The following is a 25,155-nucleotide window of genomic DNA, read 5'->3' on the forward strand; positions in this document are numbered from 1 at the left end:
TGAAAAGAATTCAAAAATGGACAAAATAGCCCAAGACTCCATAGAGTTAAGTTGTTAACCCATTTCTTGTTCCCTGAAAAAGGCCTACTTGTATAATTCTGAAATGTACATTATTTTCCAGTTTTGGTTAAGCTTACCTTTTTTTATTTACCTCTGGCAGTTCACCACTTACCTTTGGACCCTTTCAAGCTGTTCATTTGACTTGAACTGCTTGATTTTCAATAAAAAACTGGAAAAATTGGGGTGTTCTAAAACTTTTGACCGGTAGTGTAAACTTATAATTTCTATTATTCTGCTCTGCACTATTCAACACAATGAAGAAATACAAGGCTACACTGTATCACAGTATTATTCCCCTCAAATAAAGCAAAATTGAAATCTAAAACTTTGTCACAAGATAAAACAGACATCAAGGAGTTCATTTTTAGTTATAACTTAATTCTGACCAACAATGTAGTTACTGCATTTAGGCTTTGTAGGGCAGTGTAGCGTAAAGGAATAACCTTTAATTTGACCAATAACGTGAAAAGAATCCTTGAAGTGTAATTTGCATTATTACTTATTTTTGCCACTTTTTTTTGGTAGAAACAAGCATTTTATCACCCCATAAAGCTGATATGGCTAACATGTAAGCCAGTATATTAGTTGTGTATTGACTCATTCAGCGACACAAAACAACATTATCATTCATTTAGAGCAGTAGTTCTCAACCTTTTTGAGTCGCGACCCCCAATTTAACATGCATGTTGTCCGCAACCCTCGATCACTGAACACAATCTCACACACACAGTTCAGATCATACAAACTCAGTAGATACAATGAATTTTGGACAAATAATGAAGCAGACAACAACTAAAACATCTCTCTGACCAAATTGACCAAAAAATTACATAAAATTAAGCAAAAAATGACTCAAATTGACCACAAAATGACAACAAATGACCACAAAAAGACACAAAATGACCAAGAAAAGACACAATATGACCAAAAAAAGACACAAAATGGCCCTAAATAGAAACTAAATGACCAAAAAAAGAAACAAAAGGACTAAAAAATACATAAAATGACCAAAAAAGGAAACAAAATGACCAAAAAAGACACAAATTGACCACAAAATGACCAAAAAAAAACACAAAATGACCAAGAAAAGACACAATGACCAAAAAAAAGACACAAAATGACCAAAAAAAAATACAAAATGACCAAAAAAGACAAAAAAGACACAAAATGACAAAAAAAAAAAACCCACAATGACCCAAAAAAGTCATTAAATGACCAAAAAGACTAAAACACATGAACACTTTAACACAGTGGAGACAGAGCTGACTTCCAAAATGATTTGGCGACCCCCAGAAATCATCTCGCGACCCCAATTGGGGTCCCGACCCCAAGGTTGAGAATAGCTGATTTAGACTATTAGAGTCAATTATACTCCACCAGCCACAGAGAACACGTATCAGGCTCATTAATGCTAAAATACTCCATAGTTTTGTGTGCTGTGTGGTGAAGTGTTGCCAATGAGTTTTAATGGAAAGAGCCAAAGTCTTCTCGAAAAATGGCTAAATTTCCATATACATGATTTAAAAAAACAAGAGTCCAGCTAAACTTAACAGACTCTAACAACCTCTATTATCATCCTTTCACGCTGCTTCTATTACATCAATTTGCATCTAAATCTACCTCTAATTTTCAAGTTTAATGTGAACACTAAAGGCTGATAGTTAGTAGTGACTGGATCTAAAGCGTCACAAATCAAGAAATATAAAGGAAATATAAATCTGAAATGGTTAAACCAACTAAAATAATTTTGAATAAAAGCAAAGGCTTTCACATTGCATGTAATAATTCAACATGTTGTTCATATGAAAATATAATATAGAGCAGCTTTAAATGAATCAAATTAAACATAATGACTATTTGAACCAAATTAAATACAAACACTGTAAGAACTCACTCACCATAATATATTTCCAAGTAAAAGCAGAGGCAGAAAACAATTTATGTACATTCAAATATGAATTAGAAACACTTTTGAATAGATAAAGATTACAAATGGCTTACAAACCACTCATGCATGGTTTGTTAATGATAAACAATTAAAGCTGTAGATTAGACACAACACAAACTGGTGTGACTGTTCGTCAGCATTTATAAATGCTCCAACAAATCATCCATAATAAATGAGTTAAGCCCAAATCCACTGGCATCCCATAAACAATTTATGAGGCTTTTAGGCAGTTTGTAAGCAAGAGATAAAAGTTATCTAGTGGTATTACAAATAGTGCATGCACTTTGATAATAGATACAAAGTGATGAATTTTAGGTAGACAGATGCTTCAACTTCTCCTCAGATCTTGGTTTCTTCTTCAGCTTTGCTGTCAGATCGGCTCTCTGCAGCAGGTTGTATGAGAAACAGTATTAAATTCTGTAAAAGGAAAAAGTGCGTCTGGATTTCACCGTATTTGCATGATGGTGTTGGATCTTTTCTGTTGAAAAGGAAATTTGAGTCATGAGTTTTTCACTTACTGCAAATGATTCTGTCAGTTTTGTACTGAGAGTGATAATCACTTAAAGTCAGCTTTTTTTTTTTCTGTTTGATTATGTTTTTAATCTAAACAACCCTTTACACACCCACATGCAACCTGGTCTCACAGGAATCCGTGAAATAGCCACGGATTCGCTTAACTCAAAATCCGTGGAATAGCCACGGAATCGCTCAAATTTCCGTGAAACTGACACGGATTTCGCTACAATGCAAGTTAATGCCAGTCATATCCCGTGGCTATTCCAACATACAAAGTGATTATGTACATTCACTGAGTGAAGATTTAGAAAATAAAACATATATTTCTCGCTAGAAATGTGATCAAAATCCATTTTTATGCAGAAACTAAGTCAAAATATTGATTTTTTCACTAAAAATGAGAGAACTGTCCGCCATGTTTTTTGTTCTGACCGCCGGGACCTTGAAAGTCACGTGACTTGGAACAAACCAATAGGAACAAATATTAACTTGCATTGTAGCGAAATCCGTGTCAGTTTCACGGAAATTTGAGTGATTCCGTGGTTATTCCACGGATTTTGAGTTAAGCGAATCCGTGGCTATTTCACGGATTCCTGTGAGACCAGGTTTCCCACATGCTATGTAGACTGTTAAAACATACTATGGTAAGTTTTTTTCTAATGCTTAGTACACACCAACATACAGTAGTGTATAGAGGTGGGAATCAGCGTATCAGCCCCATGATATGATTTTATCCCCATATTTGAGTCTCGATATGATATTATTGCGATTTTAAGCATTTTGCGATATGGTGAGTATTGATGCCATGTCAATGCATGAACCTGGTCTCACAGGAATCCGTGGAATAGCCACGGAATCACTCAAATTTCCGTGAAACTGACACGGATTTGGCTACAATGCAAGTTAATGACAGTCATATCCCGTGGCTATTCCATGGATATTTGTTCCTATTGGTTTGTTCCAAGTCACGTGACTTTCAAGGTCCCGGCGGTCAGAACAAAAAACATGGCCGACAGTTCTCTCATTTTCAGTGAAAAATCTATATTTTGACTTAGTTTCTGCATAAAAATGGATTTTGATCACATTTCTAGCGAGAAATATATGTTTTATTTTCTAAATATTCACTCAGTGAATGTACATAATCACTTTGTATGTTGGAATAGCCACGGGATATGACTGTCATTAACTTGCATTGTAGCGAAATCCGTGTCAGTTTCACGGAAATTTGAGTGATTCCGTGGCTATTCCACGGATTTTGAGTTAAGCGAATCCGTGGCTATTTCACGGATTCCTGTGAGACCATGTTGCAATGCATCCATAAGACTTTTGAATGGCTGAACCCCCTTTTTTGAACTGTCTCATCTCTCTTTTAACACCTTGACTTTTTTTTTTTTAACTACTATTTATTGCCCCTCCACTATGGAGGTATTAGTAACTTATTTATTTCACTAGGCTCAGCAAAGATTTTATTATCTGTCATATGTCTAGTGTGGGCTGATGGTGTGTGTGTGTGTGTGTGTGTGTGTGTGTGTGTGTGTGTATGTGTGTTTGTTTATTGTATGTATTGTTGTATTGTTGCTGTTCCTCCACATGTGAAGTTCCTAACGGAAAAATGAAGTTCTTTGAATTTGACTTTGAATTTGAATACAATATATTGCGATTTAACTGTTTAACTGCATTTTATGTCACCAAATTAAATTCGAGTATTCAGTCAAACTGAACTGAACTGATAAACATATATGGACGATAACAACTGCAGCATTTTATCAAACTTTCACAAACAACAAGCTTCACTGCTCTGAATTTTTTCGAATAAAACATTAAAAAAGCCCTATTTTTTTTCAGCATTGTTTCTACAACTTCCAGACACGATATCCTGACGCACATTAGATCTTCTAGTTTCATATGATATCAGTATCTCCTGTATATTCCTAAAAGTAAGACCGCGATAAATACTGACGGTCCACCAGTCATTGGAACTGAATATTGCAATACTATGCTGTATCCATTTTCCCTGACCTCTAGTAGTATACCCCATTGTATATCTTATGTGCTCAAATCAAAAGGGAGCCATGCTCTACTAGACTTTCAAAAACTGTAAGCAACTTTAGAGTGATCCTCAACCTGTGTACTAGGACCTTGGATATCAAGGTTCCTGCAAGAATTAATACAGTTAGCTGAGAGGGGACCAAGATGGGAAGAAATATGATACAAAAATATAACTGTGTATCATCTGCATAGAATTGGTAACTGATATTGTGTTTTGGGAATAGCAAGGGCCCACAGTCATATCCCTGTGGAACTCCAGCAGTACTGGAGCTAATTGATCATTTCCACACAGAATGGCCTTTTGAAAAGCCAATTCTAAGACAAATTGGTAATTAAAACACTATGATCAACAATGTTTACTGTTTCTACCTTCTAAAACATAAAACTTTATTGAATGATATTTAACATTGTTATCCTTTATTTTACGTTATACTAACAATGTATTACATTGGCAATAAATAAATGATAATTGAGAAAATAAAGAATAAATAGGAATAAAATAAATTGTTGTTTCTTAATGTCAGCCAATTGCTGGCTATTTAAAAAATGTAAAACAAATCCAACATTTTCTGCATCTTATATTGTGTAAAAAGTTTTCCTACCAGCACAAATCGGACAGGATACACCGATATCAGTCAAGCGATATAATATGTCGGGCTCTGCCCAGCACTTCTTAACCTTGAACAATATATTTAACATAATATATGTTGTTTCTGCTTCCACAACTTCCAATTTTCTGTCCTGTGTAAAGCCTTGTGTTGGCCCAGACATGATCAGACATGCTCAGGTTGTCCTGAATGCCGCAGCAGAATCAGGTCAGAGGTTGATAAAAGCAACAAGAGCTGTTATTCTCTGGAGCTCTGTTGAATTGGACATTGATTTCTGGCGGTTTTGAATCTTTCTTTGTAAAAAATAATAACTATCCAGCTGTCATTCTTCTGACATGCTGCCTGTCCTTGTCTGTGACTTGTCCTTTAACTTACTACCTGTCTCTCTCTCTCCCTACCTGTCTGTCTGTCTACCTGTCTGTCTGTCTGGTTGCCCCAGGCGATAGAACGAGAGCGTCCAGAGAAGTACCGGAAGCTTCAGGAAGCGACTCGCACGGCTCAGACCCTGGTGGAGCAGGGTAACATGCACTCTCACACTTCAGACGCACTCATTCACATGCATACACACACATGCACGCACACACCCTGTCTGTCCCCATGGCAACGCCTCCACCTGTCCCACCCTCTCTCCTTGTCTCCATAGAAACACTGATAGAGAGAGGAACAGACAGAAAGAGAGAGATGTTTCTTCTCGTCCGTCCTCTCCTCTGTCCTTGTGCAATTGTTGGAGAAACACTCGATTTATACTTTTCATTTTCATTCTTACGGAACATGCCAGAACATCTCTCAACTTACTGAACAGTGTGTGTGCAAATGATCTAATGTATGATACTATATTCACTCTGTGCACTGTGTAAATGCTATATGACTTTAAGAGAGATGTAGATATGTAAAATAATGTTGCCCTGGACGAATAAAATCTTAATAAAGCTCCACAAACATTACCTCATTACAAGCAATAAGCATTATTAGATGCCAATGGATAAGTCAGACAGTTTTAGATGAAGTAATTCAAAAAGACAAGACTGGTATGTTTTTGTTGGCAGATCCCATAAAAAGACCAAAGCTAACTATGTGCTATTTTAGATTTCCCTTCAGTGGCTCTACGCTCCAAACCCATTGATGCCTATTAGAGATACATCTTTAATAAATTCAATTCAATTCAACTTTATTTATAGAGCGTATTTCATGCACAAGGCAGACTCAATGTGCTTCACAATGTATATACATAATTACAGTTAAAAACAAAAACAAAAAACAAAACAAACAAAAACAAAAACAAAAAAAAAACACAGAAAAACAAACAAAAATCAATTACAAATTAATTGAAGAGTGCAGGTAGACAAGTTATTCCGTATTCACCACATATACACTTACTTACTCACACAAGTGCACCCACTCCCACAACCACACATGCACACAGTTCAACCGAATGCTGTAGAGAAAAGATAGGTTTTTAATCTGTTTTTAAAAATGGCTACCGATGTGGCATGTTTAACTGGGCCAAAAACATTGTAAAAGTAATAACTACATTGTTACATTACTTCATCAGCACAACTCCATCATAAGTGCCTTCCTAAGGTATGTTCAGGCCGTGTTGTCTGAGCACAAAGACGTGCTAAGCTAAACAGGAAGAGGGGAATCGAATTAACCCTTAATAGGGCACTCATTGAAATACTTGCAAATTCCAAATTTCAACCCTAGAGAATATCGGAGGATATTACATACAGCCAGAATGTGTAAAAAAAAAAAACCCATATGGACCCGGGGGAGGGGGGTAAAATTTTGAGAAAAAAGGTTTATTAATAAACTATCCATTTGCCATTTATTAATGATGATTTAACATTAATAAACTATATATTTACCATTTATAAATGATGGTTATTGTAAAGTGTTACCGAATATTGAAGATTGGCATTAAAATGCTGGATTGGCTGTTTGGGAAATGTACGTTTTTTTTAGGCAATCCATATTGAATATATATCAGAAGTCTGCAGCATTTCTCTAAACGCTGGTTTCTCAACAGTGTTTAATGGCTGTATCTCTTGCCATGTTTCTTAGTTTTTCCAATATTGTATATATGCTGTGGGCTGCACATAAAGAACAGCATAAATACATAGAATAAGAAACAGTGTATGTGTTCTTGACTCTATTGAAAACCATATCTTAAATGTCGCCTGAGGTTAACTAGTGAGCTTTAGAGGCTTTCACTTCCTTCTTCCATTCATTCTGCTAAGCTAAGGTAACAATCTCCTCATTGAACACTCTATGAATCATATAAGTGAATTTCACAAAATGTCAAACCATTAAGTTTTAGAAAGTGTTTTTCAAACCTTCCTTGGTTGCACATGATGCCACTTCTCTCGCGTTAAGTTTATGCTATCATATTTATAGGACCCCGTGCTGGAAAACAGTGTCTCCAATTGCTTGACATATAAATGTAAATGGAAGTTAATGGAGGCACGATTACAGGAAGAAGAAGCAATCAGGAGACATGTAAGCCAGGATGCTGCCTACCAGCTCCAATTATCATCCTGGTGATGGGCTTCAAGTTGCTCTTTTACAGGCAGGAGTGTGAATCCATCTTTGTACAACTTTATCATTGATTTTTACCTCCTGGAACCTCTTAAAGGATTTTCATTTTCCGGACGTTGGACTTTTACGTGCATTAAACTCTCCATTTACATCAGGGGTCTCAAACTCAAATGACTTGGGGGCCGCTGGAGGCAGTATCAAAATTACCAAAAAAAGACACAAAATGACTAAAAAAAGACACAAAATGACAGAAAAAACGAAATTACTTAAAAAAGACACAAAATTATTAAAAAAGAGACACAGAATGACCAAAAAGACACAAAATTATTTTTTTTAAAAGACAAAATGACAGAAAAAAGACACAGAATGACCAAAAAAGACTCAAAATTACTTAAAAAGACACAAAGTGACCATAAAAAGACATAGAATTACCAAAAAAGACACCAAATTATTTAAAAGAGACACAAAATGACCCCAAAAAGACACAAAATGACCAAAAAAATACACAAAATTATTAAAAAAGAGACACAGAATGACCAAAAAGACACAAAATAATTTTTTTTAAAAGACAAAATGACAGAAAAAAGACACAGAATGACCAAAAAAGACTCAAAATTACTTAAAAAGACACAAAATGACCAAAAAAAAGACATAGAATTACCAAGAAAGACACCAAATTATTTAAAAGAGACACAAAATGACCAAAAAAATACACAAAATTACTAAAAAAAAAAGAGGGACCTTCCACACACAACACGGTAAAGTGCCATTCATGTAAAACTCACATTAAACTTTCATATCAAGGTTGGGGCCACAAAATATCATCACGAGGGCCGCAATTGGCCCGCGGGCCGCGAGTTTGAGACCCATGATTTACATGAAAGAAAAAAAAAAGTCAATGGTGAGCGTGAATGCACAGTAGAATAGAATAGAATAGGTCTTTATTTGTCATTGTCACATGTACAACGAAATTCAAAGTGCTCTCCAGTAAGTGCAACATTTAAGAGTCTCTAAAAATATAAATATAAAAAGAAAAAAAATATGTACAATTCAAAATACCCAGTTTAGACAAACACATAAACACACCCAGACATACATGTATAGTCGCACAGGAAAAAAAAAAAAAAAAAGAAAAAGTGTATGTGTGTGTGTCTTTGTGTTCAGTCGCCGGGCAGATAAACTGTTTCTGGAGCTCACAGAATATTAATGGCTCACCTCACCTCTCCTACAGATGACATTCACCACGTGTGTGTGAATGGTGTGTGTGTTTATTTAGAGAGAACAGTCATACCCATATGAACTGGAAGCGTGTACTGTATTACTGTGTGTGTAACAGAGGGGACTCGTGCTGAGGACATTGCCCAGGCAGCGGAGCAGCTGAACCAGCGCTGGGTGGGATTCTGTGCCCTGTTGGCAGACCGGCTGGCCTGGCTGGCCTACCAGACTAAGGTACCCACATACACACATGTGTTCGCCTGTTTTTATTTGTCTTTTTTTACTGCAGTTGCCTGCTGTCATTGCAACCTGGTCTCACAGGAATCCGTGAAATAGCCACGGATTTGCTTAACTCAAAATCCGTGGAATAGCCACGGAATCACTCAAATTTCCGTGAAACTGACACGGATTTCGCTACAATGCAAGTTAATGACAGTCATATCCCGTGGCTATTCCAACATACAAAGTGATTATGTACATTCACTGAGTGATTATTTAGAAAATAAAACATATATTTCTCGCTAGAAATGTGATCAAAATCCATTTTTATGCAGAAACTAAGTCAAAATATTGATTCTTTTCACTAAAAATGAGAGAACTGTCCGCCATGTTTTTTGTTCTGACCGCCGGGACCTTGAAAGTCACGTGACTTGGAACAAACCAATAGCCACGCTGGAGGCAGTATCAAAATGACCAAAAAAAGACACAAAATTACTCAAAAAAAGACACAATATGACAAAAAATACACAAAATTACAAAAAAAAAGACACAAAATGACCAAAAAATACACAAAATTACAAAAAAAAGACACAAAATGACCAAAAAATACACAGAATTATTAAAAAAAAGACACAAAATTATTTTTAAAAAGGCACAAAATGACCAAAAAATAGACAGAATTATTAAAAAAAGACACAAAATTATTAAAAAAGACACAAATCCATTTTTTATCACATTTCAAGTCAAAATATTGATTTTTTCACTAAAAATGAGAGAACTGTCCGCCATGTTTTTTGTTCTGACCACCGGAACCTTGAAAGTCACGTGACTTGGAACAAACCAATAGGAACAAATATCCATGGAGTAGCCACGGGATATGACTGTCATTAACTTGCATTGTAGCGAAATCCGTGTCAGTTTCACGGAAATTTGAGTGATTCCGTGGCTATTCCACGGATTTTGAGTTAAGCGAAATCCGTGGCTATTTCACAGATTCCTGTGAGACCAGGTTCTGTCATTCATCAGTCCTCACCATGCTAAGTATTATTAAAACTGATGTTTGTCACACCACGTCTCCCTCAAATCTCAAAATGTCACGAAAATCAGTTGAGCAGCTTTTAAACTGACACCTGCGCGGACAAATTCAACAAACATGGTTATAAAGGCATACTTATCATTACCCATCTTCGGGGCATCCTGTCCACAAGAACTACCTTATTAATGTTTATGTTTTTTTTGTTTTTAAAACATGAATTTCAATACATTCTATAACAACTGTAAAACCATTTCCTGCATAAATATGATCACGTATGATGGGTTATGGCCGACAAAATAAAAAATAATCCAAAGAGCTATATAAACTGTCACTGGGAGCAATGGCACTCAGAGTTGGTCTCGACTATTTTAACCTGTCTCTGGTCACATTAGTCAGGTGGTTAAAGCACCAGTTTTGTATGTTATCACATAATTAAATGGATATTTATCAGCGGTTATCATTTACATTACATTACAGTATGGGCCTGTGGGAGCTTGATCAACCTTCTAGTAGGTCCAGTAGGTTGTTATTGGTACATTAAATGGTCAAAATGGTTCCATGTAGTTAAAAGGCTGCAGCTTTCTTACAATGACACAAAAAAAATGTACAGTTTGTAAAATAAATGCATGTAAATGCCGGAAGTGAAGTTGTTACGAGGACAATGTGAGTACCGGAGGTGACATCCAATCCAATCCCCTTTATTTATATAGCACAATTTTAGCAAACACAAGGTTTCCAAAGTGCTGCACAAACAATAAATACATAACACAATACAAAGAGATGTAGTAAACAATAGAACAGTAAGATGCAATAAGATAAAATAAATTAAAAATGGGATAAAAATAAATAAAATAAAATGTAAAATGTACTGCCCGCACAAAATAAAATATGCATGAATACAATAAAAAACAAAAAATCATAAAATCAACATAAAATCAACACTCTACGTGGTGTTAAAAGCCAACGAGAAGAGGTGGGTTTTAAGAAGAGATTTAAAATGAGACAGTGAGGAGGCCTGTCTGAAGTTTACATCGTTACATTGGACACATAAAAAAGTGACGCATGTTTCTTTTGTCGACTTTTGATTTCACATGGTACACAAACCCGGTCCCCTGGGTGACAGACCTACATAAATACTACAACTGCTAGAGGGCACCACTCAATAATACAATCAACCCATTCAATAGCTGATAGCGACCTGCTGGCCCTGCTAGTGGGCGGAGCTACTCACTCATACTTATGGGATGATAATTGCTGATGTATGCCCAATCAATCATCTGAATACATCAGAATCAGTTGTTTCTGTTCTTGAAACAAATGGTGCATACTATACTGCCCTACAAAGCCTAACTGCAGTAACTACACAAAGGGTGAAACTGAGAAAAACTGCTTTTAAGTTTTTGTAACTGTCCAGCCAAATGGGTTATTGGTAGCTCATTTATATGACTTTGACACTTGACCGCAAAAATGCAGTTACTGCACTCTGGTTTTGCTGTAAAAGGTTCTAATACTGAAGCCAAAACTACAATGTTGTCGTCTTCTTTCAGTTTTTGTATTTTCTTTTCAGTTATAAACATTTTCAAATTGATTCTGTTATAAGTGTATATAAAAGTGTTTAATAACTCTATTCAAAGATTTGTGTATTTTAGACTTAATATTATAAATCAAACTTACGTTTGCTTTGGTTTTATGTTTAAATTTGTATAAATATCCAAAGCAGACCGTGGTAAGTGTAGTTACTGCTGTCTGCTTTAGTTTTGAGTTGTAGTTTTGTAGTTACTGCAATTTTTTCTTATTATCATTATTTCTCTGAAATTAAACAAAATTTAAATCTAAAACTTTGTCACAAGATTAAACAGACATCAAGGAGTTCATTTTTAGTCATAACTCAATTTCGACCAAAAATGTAGTTACTGCAGTTAGACTTTGTAGGGCAGTATATTACACCAGAATGTCTTGTGTGAATAGAACTGATTTACTATGCATAGACTTAAAACAATAAAGAAACAAGACTCTGCTACAGTTTAAATGTGATACATGTGACTCACTCCCAGGTGTGATAGAGTTGGTTCATTGTGACTCTTCTACTGCAAACTAGCAGAGTTTTTAAAAGCAACACAGACGTTGTGTGGGTGTTTGCTTGTGTCTGTTTGGGAATTGAATGGAGGCTTTATCTTGCCATCTTTATTACACCCGACAAAGAGGTTATGTTTTCAGTCCGATTTGTTTCTTTGTTTGTCTGGATAGAAAAACTCCCAGCTTGATTTTTTTTTAAAAACAACTGTGTGGAAGGGTTTAGCATGGGCCAAGGAAAAACCCATTAAGTGTTGGAGGAGTTCCAAATCAGACGGGGGGATACACAAATTATTTTTCACTTTCGTAAACATGACAAGATAGGGCACGGCCTTGGCGGGGCGTGCATCCTCCGAGCGTCCTTCTAATTCACAAATGTGTGACTTGTGGGTACGTCTTGCAGGTGCTGGCCTTCTACAACCTGTACGAGCAGTGTGAGCAGGCTGTGGACACCAGTGAGAACTGGCTCAAAGTCCAGGCGCCTCCAGCTTCTGAACCAGAACCGCTCAAAGTACAACTGGACCGATGCCGGGTGAGTGGAATAAAATGCTTTTGCGCCCGTTATTCTCTTCTTTCGCCCTGTTTTTGTTGATGTTGCAATTTTTGTTTAATTTCCTGGTAACACTTTACAATAACCATCATTTATAAATGATAAACAGATAGTTTATTAATGTTTAATCACCATTTATAAACCATATATAGACCATTTAGAACGGTAAATAAATAATTTATTAATGTTAAACTATCTAAATCTTTTAAAAAATGACAAATAGATGGTATATTAATGTAAGTTTCTGGTTACTTTACCATTAACAAACAATTAAATTATAATTAATAGTTTATTAATAGTGTTAGTTGCACTCATTATAACATTTTTAACACCATATTAAGTATGTTAATGATTTTGAAATGATTCATATACCTTTAAGAAATTGGTTGAAAACATTTAAAGATTAAATATATATATAGCACTTTGTAAATGTTAATAATTGGTTTATATTCCATCTATAAACATCACTTAGTTGGTTATTGTAAAGTGTTACCAATTTTCTTTAATTTTCATCATTTCTTCATTATATTTTATGTTTATTTATTTGGCTTGTTTACGTTTTTGTCTCTTTCCACGCATCAGTTCTTTTCTGTAAGTATTTTTGTTATTTTTTTCATGAATTCTGACGTAAAGGTGCATCTCAATAAATTAGAATATCATAGAAAGTTTATTTATGTCAGTAATTTAATTTTTTTTAAAAGTGGAAATAACACATTATATTGATCCATTACACGCATAATGAAACATTTCCTGTCTTAATTTATTTAATTTCTTCAAATTAAAATGAGTATGGCTTACATTTAATGAAGACCTCAAATTCAGTGTCTCAAAAAAATAGAATATTGCAAAAGACCAATTTTAAAAAGTATGTTTAATATGGAAATGTATGATGTATGTCCATCTATATGACTCAATACTTGGTCGGGGCTATTTGACCTTCACTACTGGAAATGGACTTTTCCATCATATTCTCATTTATTTAGTTGCACCTGTTGACAAAATGAAATGTGCTTCTTTCCTATTTTTCATTTTGTTCTATGAAAACACGTATTCCCACCACATGGTGCTAGTAAAGAATGTAGTCACTGATGTGTTGTAAGTTTAGCTGGAAACTATCTGTAGAATTATTAGGAGACCTTTGAGAAATATTTCAAAGTGTTCTGTGTAGCTTAGCTTAGCTGACGCAGGGGAAAAAGCTAACCTGGCTCTGCAAATTTTCTCTAAAAGCACAACTTTTTGTCAGAGAAAAGTTCTTATGCTAGTTTTTTTGGCTAATTGTCTCACAGAGGGAGAACGCAATGATAGATGGTGGTTAGATTCACTGTAACCCCTGAGACATGTGTTTTCTTTAAATGGCATAAATACAGCATTTATAATAGAAAGCAATTTTATCAACAGGCTTTATCGGCAAACTTTTCGACAGTCCTTGAATGAATAAAAGGTCATGAAAGTGTCTGTTTCAGAAAGTAGCCAAAACAAAGCGTAAAATTTTGATATTTCTATCAAAGTCACTTTAATCTACATGTCTAATTTTAATTGTCACCGAAAACAAAGTGTTTGATTTTGCTGAGTCACATGATAAATATTCACTGGTACTCAAACAGAACTGCAGGCTGTTTACACAGAACTGAGAGGAGAGGACGGGAGAGGTTGTAAAAATGCAAATATTTCAATAAGTAGCATGTGGGGACCTAAACAGAGTTGTTTTTTGTGATTTATGCAGTTATAACTGTGTTATTTTGCACAAAATATATTTTTACGTTATTCCCACTTCTAGCCATGTTTGTGCTGCTTCCATAGAGGTGCACATATATTTTGCAGTGAAATACAAGGCCACAGTGAGTAATGCACACATGCATACATAATAATGAATACATCAGAAGACTTTGAAAAGATTTGAAAAAGACTGAGAACTCTCACACCTGCTCACATCTAAAGACAAGTGTTTAGAGTCTTTAGTCTCAGACTGAGATTTAAGACAGACTGAATATTTCAGGGTAACTATTTATAAGACTACAACTAGATTCTTTTAGCATTTTTTCCCCTCATGCTCTCAGTAAAAACTCACAAAATGTAGGAGAAGCAGCTTTTGGCTCCAGCTGCTCTATTGTGTTCAGTGGTTCGTGTTAAAAAACAACAACAAAAAGAAGAGAAGATGCCACAAAATGCCTCCTCACAAAGCTGAAAAGGGGTTTCTGTTTTTCTGACATGAAAAGTTACTATTTTACAGGAAAATAGATATAAGAAAGAATAAAGGAAAGGACTCCAGTAAAACTCCTAGATTTACTAAACACTTTCAGTTTTTAGTCGGGGACTGTGGAAATCTTTTGGTGTAAGCGTAGCATCAAACATAAAAAGAGCAAAATAACGCCCTGGGGTTCAGAGAGTCTCCCTGAGAAACAAAGTATTTCTGATGGCGTAAATCACAATTTTTAATTTTTTTTTTTTAAAGTATCAAAACACTCCAGTGATAGCGGTCAGTACCTCCTTGGGTACATTGCTAAATGAAAGCACTCAGGTGATGCATCATACTTCTAAAAGTGCCAATTTCGCTATTTGGAGGACTGTCTACTTTAAAAAGCCCAACTTTAAACTGAATATGTCTTTGAATGAGTGGATGGCTTAACGAACAGGAATATTGACCAGAATTAAAAAACACTCTTAGGTTAATTTCAGTGGCATCTAAACAACAGGAAAAGAGATCTGATTCCAGAAAAACCAATGTCTGAACAGATGAAATGTGAGGTAAGAAGAGATGGAGCGCTGATTTCTTTCTCAGAAAAATGAAGAAATGTCTTTTCAGCCTTCACTGCAGACAAATTCACACAAACAAGGTTTCCTTCAGAAGTGCGCCCACACACTTTCTCTTGCACAAACAGATATAAACGGAGAAGAAAAAGTTGTCCCCACACAAACACTTACTGTCTTTATATTAAACAGGGATAACTTCAGCAAAAGTAAAATATTAGTAAAACTTTAAGAACAACCTTCCCGATGGCAAACCATGCAACCGCATACTGTCAGCTTATGAAAATCTGTTCTGTCGAGGTTATAAATGCTTGTGTTCTCAAACATTATTCATGAATAAAGAGTGTGTCTCTTGGCTTTAGGCTACAGTGTTAACTCACTCAGTGTTATAGGGTGAGACTGAGCTGCATTCAAAGCTTCTCCCCAGGACAGTTCAGTCAATATTAACCTGCTGCATCCTGCAGCTCTTCTACACTTGTTTGCTCCTCTTTATTGTGATTTCTACAATACTAGTTGGAATTAATTAATTGCTTCAAAGGATCAACCTAGTGACATTCACATTGGAAGCAGGTCATGGAGTACAAACCTGTGGTGAGCAGTGTGTGGATTCGAGGGTAGGGGGAGCAATCAACAGAATTAACTGCAGCTGTAGAATGTTCCGGCGCAGTGACAGCAGCCAGAGGTGGACAGACTGGAATTTCTGACCTCGAACAGAAAGCATTTTTGGCAAAACCATAATACCTATCATTGATCCATACTTTTAATGGTACAGATGGAATTACACTGTAAAAAAAGATAGCTACTCAATAAAATTGAGGCAACAGATTGCAAGCAATGTTATTAATTAACCCATAAGAACCCAGACCCAGTAATCTTTAAAGGAAAATTATGGGGGATCTACAACAGACCAAGTGGACCTCATAGAACTCATAGAATTTATGATGTTTTTAAAAAAAAAATACTACACCTAAATGTCAAAGATCTGTGATGTTACATAAACGTTACATTGGGCGTTTATGGTATTTGTGTTCATAATATTTCTTGTTTTAAAATAAATTAACTAGACATTTTCTGCTTACAGAAACACAAATTTGACTTTTTCTTTGCATCTCCACAACATATCAAAATTGAGACATTAACTATGCTGTTTAACACCAAATTATCACAAATTTTCAGATTTGTTTTTAATTAATAATAAATAAAAAACAAATAACCATTTGCCTTTTTGTTTGCATCTCCATAACATATATCGAAATTGTGACAGGAAATATGGTCAGAACAAGTTAAATGCAATACAGGACACCCTATTAATGGGTTAGACTTGTTAAATGGGTTTAATCTTAGATTCTAGAAGATTTAAAGTGTTTGTTACAAGGGTGTCACCATAGGTTCTTATGGGTTGAATCTAACTACGTTACAAGTTGAGTTAATAACAACTTAACAGGAAGTGCCTGTCGATTAAAAACGACATTCAAAATTCTCTTGATTTAGAATTACATACACATAAAGATTATATTTAATGTGATCAGAATAAGTAGATTCTATCTCAAACATTTTTATATTAAAGTTACTTAAACAACTGCCTCAAAATCAAGGACGCATTTATATTTAATACATTTTATCAAATATATTAAGTAAAATGAAATGACCAAGAATAATTTATTACAGTTTACGCTGGAATTACGTTGGTACCACCAAGTGCCCATTCATATTAATTCAATTGATTTCTGTTAAGAAAGTAATTGGTTTTTGAATGACTAAAAAAAAACAATGCTAAAAGTTATCTACCATGTTTATTTACGAACCTGGTCTCACAGGAATCCGTGAAATAGCCACAGATTTGCTTAACTCAAAATCCGTGAAATAGCCACGGAATCACTCAAATTTCCGTGAAACTGACACGGATTTGGCTACAATGCAAGTTAATGACAGTCATATCCCGTGGCTATTCCATGGATATTTGTTCCTATTGGTTTGTTCCAAGTCACGTGACTTTCAAGGTCCCGGCGGTCAGAACAAAAAACATGGCGGACAGTTCTCTCATTTTTAGTGAAAAAAAAACAATATTTTGACTTAGTTTCTGCATAAAAATGGATTTTGATCACATTTCTAGCGAGAAATATATGTTTTATTTTCTAAATATTCACTCAGTGAATGTACATAATCACTTTGTATGTTGGAATAGTCACGGGATATGACTGGCATTAACTTGCATTGTAGCGAAATCCGTGTCAGTTTCACGGAAATTTGAGTGATTCCGTGGCTATTCCACGGATTTTGAGTTAAGCGAAATCCGTGGCTATTTCACGGATTCCTGTGAGACCATGTTGTTATTTACTATGTTTTACTGAAAAAAGGTACATTAAGTACCTGGTATTTTGGTACCGGTTTAAATGTAGACGCCACCCAATCCTATTGACATTCAACCATGAACATAACTTTGCTTTCAATAGATGTTGAAAAAGTATCAAAAAAGTTCAACTACTCACTGTTCTCTTATCCTCGGATGATGACGAAGCCGTGATTTCTTCCTGTTCTCTTCAGAAAAGTTTCAGATTTGCTGAGCTGGTCCAATTTCCTGCTTGGCTTCCTATTCATTAACAGTTGGGATTGCATTTCATCATTTCAATAAAATACAACTGATTAAGCATATGGAGAATGGAATGGAGCATTCAAATCGAAAATACTTTTCCTCAATTCAGTTTTTGTTGGACTAGTATGGACATATTTCCATGACCGTTTTATGTGTGTGTGTGTGTGTGTGTGTGTGTGTGTGTGTGTGTGTGTGTGTGTGTGTACGTTTTTAACAACAGAGTGAGGACATTTCAGCCGGTCCTCACTTCTTTAAAGGCTTTTTTGAGATTTCAGACTTTGTTTTAAGGGTTAAAGGTTACATGATGATGATAATTAACTGAAACTGTATTGTGTAAATACAGGCAAATTTACTGTGACCTCTTTTAATCTCCAGCCCAACAAATACCCCATTACAAAAAACTACAACTAATAAAAACTAAACTAAAACTAAAGCATTTAAAAAAAAATTATACTAAACTAAAACTAGCAAACTCACCCTAAAAACTCATTAAAACTAAATGAATTTGAAAAGAAAACATCACAACAAAATTAAAACTAAAACTAAAACTAATGAAAAATCCAAACTATTATAACCTTGGTAGGGAATTCACTATTCTAATGAGGGTCCTCACAAAGATAGAAGTACAAGAATGTGTTCGTGTGTGTGTGTGTGTGTGTGTGTGTGTACACGTTTTTAACCAACAGAGTGAGGACATTTCGGCCGGTCCTCACTTCTTTAAAGGCTTTTTTGAGATTTCAGACTTTGTTTTAAAGTTAAAGGTTACATGATAATGATAATTAACTGAAACTGTATTGTGTGGTTACAAAACTAACTAAAATTATAGTGAAAATGTCCTTCTTTGTCAACTTTATTCATACATAATTCATACATACCCCATTCAAAAAAACTAAAACTAATAAAAACTAAACTAAAACTAAAGCATTTAAAAAAAAAAAATACTAAACTAAAACTAGCAAACTCACTCTTAAAATTCATTAAAACTAAATGAATTTGAAAAGAAAAAATCACAACTAAAACTAATGAAAAATCCAAAACTATTATAACCTTGGTAGGGAATTCACTGTTCCAATGAGGGTCCTCACAAAGATAGAAGTATACTACTATCGTATACTACTAAGTAATACGGTAACGCTTTATAATAAGGTCCTTAATAACCATTAATTAACAAGTAATAAGGCATTGTTCTCGCTTTAGATCCGGTAGTTGCAAAAAGCATAGTTAACTTATAGTTAACTTATAATAGATGAGCAATAAAGTATATTTTAATATCAATAAGCAAACAAAATAAGATTAATAAAGGCATGGCAAAGACATAATGGGTGGGTCATGGCTGTTTGTAACGCCATTATTAACACTTATATAAGCTTATAAACACACAATAATGTTAATAAGCATCTTGTAAGGACTTACAAGGGCCTTATTACTTGTTAATTAATGGTTACTACAAGGACCTTAATATAGGTACATATACAGCCTCCAACCTAACCTGCCTCAGCCACTTCTCTACGAAAAATGGGACAATTACACAAAAACATTTTAAAACAATGCTGTTTTTATAATATCAAAAAGCTAAATCTGCTATTTTATAACATAACAATTTTATACAACTTTATCGAAAAGCATTTTGAAGTTAGCAAAATCTCTTACGAGTGGCCAGTTGCACCGGCGCTACCATAATGGTAAGGTCGGCGCAACCTACCATCGCTAAATTTGCTATTTTATAATTATTGAAAATTTTACAAAAACAGTTACACAAGTGGCCAGTTGCACCGGCGCTACCATCGGCCCAACCAACCACTGAACGCTGTTTTATAATATCAAAAAAACATTTTAAATTTAGCAAAAATTGCTATTTTAATAATATAACAAGACATTTTAATCTTACAAAAACATCTTGCCTACCCAGGTCTCTTCACGGACAGCCAGGTGAAATATAGCAATTCTGCTAAGCCTGTTTGGACAACCATCTTCTCATGTCTCATGTTTGATGTTGCAATGTTTAATGGCTCTGTACTGTCTGTCCTAAATAAAAAAATAAAAATTAAAAATTAAAAATAAAGGGTTACCAGTAATACTATCATGGGTTATTGTCCATGATTTGACCCTTTTCTCCTCCTCGTTGTCCTGCAGGAGGAGGTGGCTCGCCTGGCCTCCCTGCAGCCTCAGGTGGATCTCCTGGAGAAGCAGCTGAAGGAGCTGAAGGAGGAGAAGGAGGCGGAGGAGGACCCTTCAGCCTTCCTGGATGCCGACATCAATGCCTTCAAAGAGCACTACCAGCAGGTCCTGGAGGACCTGAGGGCCAGAGAACGGCAGTTAAAACTGGGTGAGAGAGCAACGCTGCTGATTCACCGCAAAAAACTTTATTCCAGCAATTCAGTTAGTCTATTTAATGCCAGATCGTCTTTTAAAAGGATAACCCTGTCTTCACACAAAGTCTGAGGCCATCTGAAATACACACAGCAGCAGTGTTCTGCAATCAGTATTCAGTCAGTACACACTGATACATAAAGTTTATTACTGTATTTAACATTTTTAAGCGAATCCTTGGATTTTTTCGATCATAATTGCAGCAGACTTAGAGACTGGCTGCCCTAGAGATGTTAAACATTGAACTTGAAGTAACGACTTGTTATCAAAATGCATATAAAGGTTTTCTGAAAGATGTGAAAAAAAAAAAAGCCTGAGCATCAAGGTCAAACAAGATATTTCACTAACCAGAAAAAGATAAGTTATCCTTTCTTGATTACAAATAAAGGGAAAAATTGTAGATGTTTCCACAACAAACATCTGGCTTTATCGCCTAAACCAGGGGTGGGCAACTGGAGGCCCGGGGGCTGCATACGGCCCACACCCTCACTTGAAGTGGCCCTCAGTACAACTACATGCATTTGAGCATGAAATCTTAAAAGTGCAGTGTAAAAATGCACAAAATTACTTCTTGCAATTAATGTTGGTCTGCTGTTCTTGCACTGAAAAAAAAAAATCACAGTAAGTAGTTATTTTTTTATTAGTTTTAAACCTTTTGTATTCCTATTTATACTGTTATACATGCATTTGAGCATGAAATATGTTAAGTTACTGCACTGTAAACATGTTTAAAATTGCAGTTTCATCATATCTGGTTAAGTGCACGGTCCTATATGTCAGTAGTTCTCAACCTTTTTGAGTCGCGACCCCCAATTTAACATGCATGTTGTCCGTGACCCCCGCTCACTGAACACAATCTCACACGCACAGTTCAGATCACCCAAAAAAGAAACAAAATGACCAAAAAAGGAAACAAAATGACCAAAAAGACACAAAATGACTTAAAAAAAAAAGACACAAAATGACCAAAAAAGACACAAAATGACCAAAAAAAGACACAAAATGACCAAAAAAAGACACAAAATGACCAAAAAAAGACACAAAATGACTAAAAAAAGACACAAAATGACTTGACACAAAATGACCAAAAAAAGAAACAAAATGACCAAAAAAAGACACAAAATGACTTAAAAAAAAGACACAAAATGACTTAAAAAAAAAGACACAAAATGACTAAAAAAAGACACAAAATGACTTGACACAAGTGACCAAAAAAAGAAACAAATTGACCAAAAAAAGACACAAAATGACTAAAAAAAGACACAAAATGACTTAAAAAAAGACACAAAATGACGAGAAAAAAAAGACACAAAATGACCCCAAAAAATACACAAATTGACTAAAAAAAGACCCAAAATAACCAAAAAAGGAAACAAAATGACCAAAAAGACACAAAATGACTTAAAAAAAGACACAAAATGACTTAAAAAAAGACACAAAATGACCTAAAAAAAGACACAAAATGACGAGAGAAAAAAAGACACAAAATAACCAAAAAGACTAAAACACTTTAACACAGTGGAGACAGAGCTGACTTCCAAAATGATTTGGCGACCCCCAGAAATCATCTCAAGACCCCAATTGGGAATAGCTGCTATATGTGGCCCTGTGGGAGGGTAGATGAAAAGTTGTGGCCCCTGCAGTATTTAAGTTGCCCATCCTTGGCCTAAACTATTAATTATTAATTATTATTATTTGAGGTACGCAGTAGGCAGTTTAAAACTACCTCGCTGTCACAGGTGACCTAAATGTTATGGGTGGCATATATATTCTGTCTTAGCAGTAAAACACCATTTCTGAGGTATCAGGTAACAGGAATTCATAACTGAAAGTTGGCAGCACTTCCGTTATATATCATATAATAAAAAAGTGCTGCTAATCTAGTTTTGGCAGACACCACCAGGGCTGAAACGTCTTTTGTGCATTCTGAGATTGATGTGGAGTTCTAGTCCCGACTCTTTTAAAAAGAAAATCTTCATTTTTATCCATATTTTTAACAGAGTCCCCAGGTCTTTTTGGGACTCTGGATCCAGCTCTTTACAGGATACAATTAACTGTTCAGTTTCCTTCAGCGGAAAAAAAGTCGGCCTTGGCTGGCGGCTGAAGCCCACACACTGTATCAGACAGATCTATTCTGGTAAACGTCTCCACCACCAACCAGCATCCAGCTCAGACACATGTTTTAATTGTTGATAAAGTGAATAAATGTATTGCGATCCGCAGCCTACAGCGATGTCTGTTAGTGTGGGTAGATGCAGGGGTGAATACAGTACTGGTGCCATATAATCTGCTCTCCAATTACCACAAAGCATTTATGTACAGCACAGCATGGTGTATTGTAGAAGATTGTTTAATTAATTAATCAATCTGCCAGGAATCAGCACTTAAAATGCTCTATTTTTGATATTTGGTATTAACATTTAGCATATAAAATGGAAAGATTATTGTATAAACAAGTAGGAAAAAAAGAAAAAAAGAAAAAGTAAGAGTTGAATGAAAAGCTTAATGCAACAGAAATGATTAAACACTGGATAAATCAGATGGACTCAGAGTTGGATTATTAGCTTTATATTAGCTAATATTAGCTTCACATATTGTAATTTTACTTTTTTTACCCTTTAATTTTTTTTTTTAATTCTAAATCTGTTTTGGATTGAGTTTTTAATTACTATTTTATTGTTTTACTGTTTTTAGTATTTTATTGTTTTCATTGTTTTTATTTATACCTATTTGTGTATGATTTTATTCTATTTTAATAACTGTACAGCACTTTGGTCAACTGAGGTTGTTTTTAAATGTGCTCTATAAATAAACTTTGACTTGACTTTGACTTGTACAGTATTAGTGCATATCAGCGACATTATCTTCAAACCTTTATTATATATTAGCTGAAGACGAAAGGCTAAAGACCTCTTACCTCAAGCCTTGAATTAGCTGCAGCCAATGAGAACACTCTCCCTCTGAAACGACCTCTGATTGGCCAAACAGAGCCCAAAGGAGGGCTTATAGATTAGTATGGAATTTTGCCCAACGATACCAAAAATAAGAAGCCTACCCCACCTTAATAGTCAAGTGTGACTGACTCATCAATGTGATTCCACCTTTTCACTTGTCTTCATGGTGAGCAGCTGCTAAGAGTGAGTCATTTAGTCCACTTTTTGTGTGAGGCTCTCTGTACAAAAAAAAAAAAAATGACAATGAGACTTAATGAGACAGAAAAAGAAGCTGGAAGCTGTGGCCATCAATACGACAAAAACTCAAACAGACAGGCGCTGTTCCAAAACAAGAGCAGATATCTATTTATATATATGATGGAAAGAAATGAGGAAACAAAAGCTATATAGCTACTAGAAAGTAACACAGAGAAAAGGATGCTGCGAATAGAAAAAAAGAAAGAGAAATATGCTGACAGCCAGGCGGACAAATTCTACTTCTTTACTCACTCAGACGTGTCACACACGGCACTTTTCTCACCCACGCCACGGGTAAAATATCCAACACAGAACAGATTACTATGCCGAATTGAAGTAAAGTTTAGAAGCATAAAGGAAAGAATTTCTCTGAAAGGAATGCAGCAGTTATTGAAAATGATACATATTTCTTTTGTGCCTTTCTTTCTCTCTCGATCTCCATCTGAAGGTCAGCACATTAACTTTGTCAGTGATAAATCAAGTCAAAAAGAGAACATCCCAGCCAAAGAGAGCTTTTGTTCCTCAATGGGGTCTTTCCAGTTGCACACATGGGTGGAAAAATTATACATATTGAAAATATTATACAGCAACAGTTATTTCCCAAGGAGCAACTTTTCCAACACCACGTAGCACAGCAGCACTACCACACTGCAGGGTCAAAGACTTGTGTTTATAAAATGGACCCAAGTTGTCAACTCCCAAAGTGTGGAGTGTAATTCAGTGTTTATAAGTATTTGCAATCTGCAGCCTGACAGCCTGTCTGACATATCTGTCCATTTCTTTCTCTCTGTCTGTCTCTAGTTCTGGAGAGCTTGCCCCCAGCTCGTTATAAGGATACCATATCAACACTGTTGGCATGGTTACAGCAGTGCGAGGCCAAGCTGGCCATCCCATCCACAGCCGTTACAGAGTATCCAATAATGGAGCAGAGACTGAAGGACGTCCAGGTAAATACACACACTTTTCAGATGACATATATACACACATGTGTGTATATATATATATATATATATATATATATATATATATATATATATATGTACTAGTGCAGTGCCCATAGGAAGTATGTATTCGTATAGTGGGAGATTAAGTAGATTTTTCAATTATAGCCAAATGAGGTTGTGTGTGAAAGTGGGATGTACAATGAGGTGTAATACTCTTACGCTAGTTAACATGAACCCAATTAGCTGATATACTAAATTGCATGCAAGTATCTCATATCAAATGATTATGGGCATTATGCTAAGCAACATGAATGTCATCCCTGTATTACATAGTAGTGCAACATAAGTGAATATAGCTAAATCTCCGCTTAGCATGCTAATCGCGCTACAACAACGTCTGCAACTCCATAAAACACTTACTTTTCATAAGGTACCACACCATCCAGCACATACACATTGAACATTGATATTTGCTGGAAAATATTCAAATATTATTGGAA

General features: G+C 35.3%; 1 protein-coding gene across 2 annotated transcripts in view; it reads left to right on the top strand.

Moving 5' to 3' along the window:
- dmd (dystrophin) overlaps window positions 1–25,155 on the top strand; it is a 432,308-nt gene that overhangs the window by 231,128 nt on the left and 176,025 nt on the right. For both annotated transcript variants that reach the window (XM_059327929.1, XM_059327930.1), the window contains exons 21-25: window positions 5,621–5,699; window positions 9,053–9,165; window positions 12,663–12,791; window positions 20,284–20,476; window positions 24,513–24,658. In XM_059327929.1, coding sequence (XP_059183912.1) covers window positions 5,621–5,699; window positions 9,053–9,165; window positions 12,663–12,791; window positions 20,284–20,476; window positions 24,513–24,658 — 660 coding nt within the window. The remainder of the gene's footprint in view (window positions 1–5,620; window positions 5,700–9,052; window positions 9,166–12,662; window positions 12,792–20,283; window positions 20,477–24,512; window positions 24,659–25,155) is intronic.

The sequence above is a fragment of the Centropristis striata genome, chromosome 24 (genome assembly GCF_030273125.1).
Source record: "Centropristis striata isolate RG_2023a ecotype Rhode Island chromosome 24, C.striata_1.0, whole genome shotgun sequence".
Lineage (NCBI taxonomy): Eukaryota > Metazoa > Chordata > Actinopteri > Perciformes > Serranidae > Centropristis > Centropristis striata.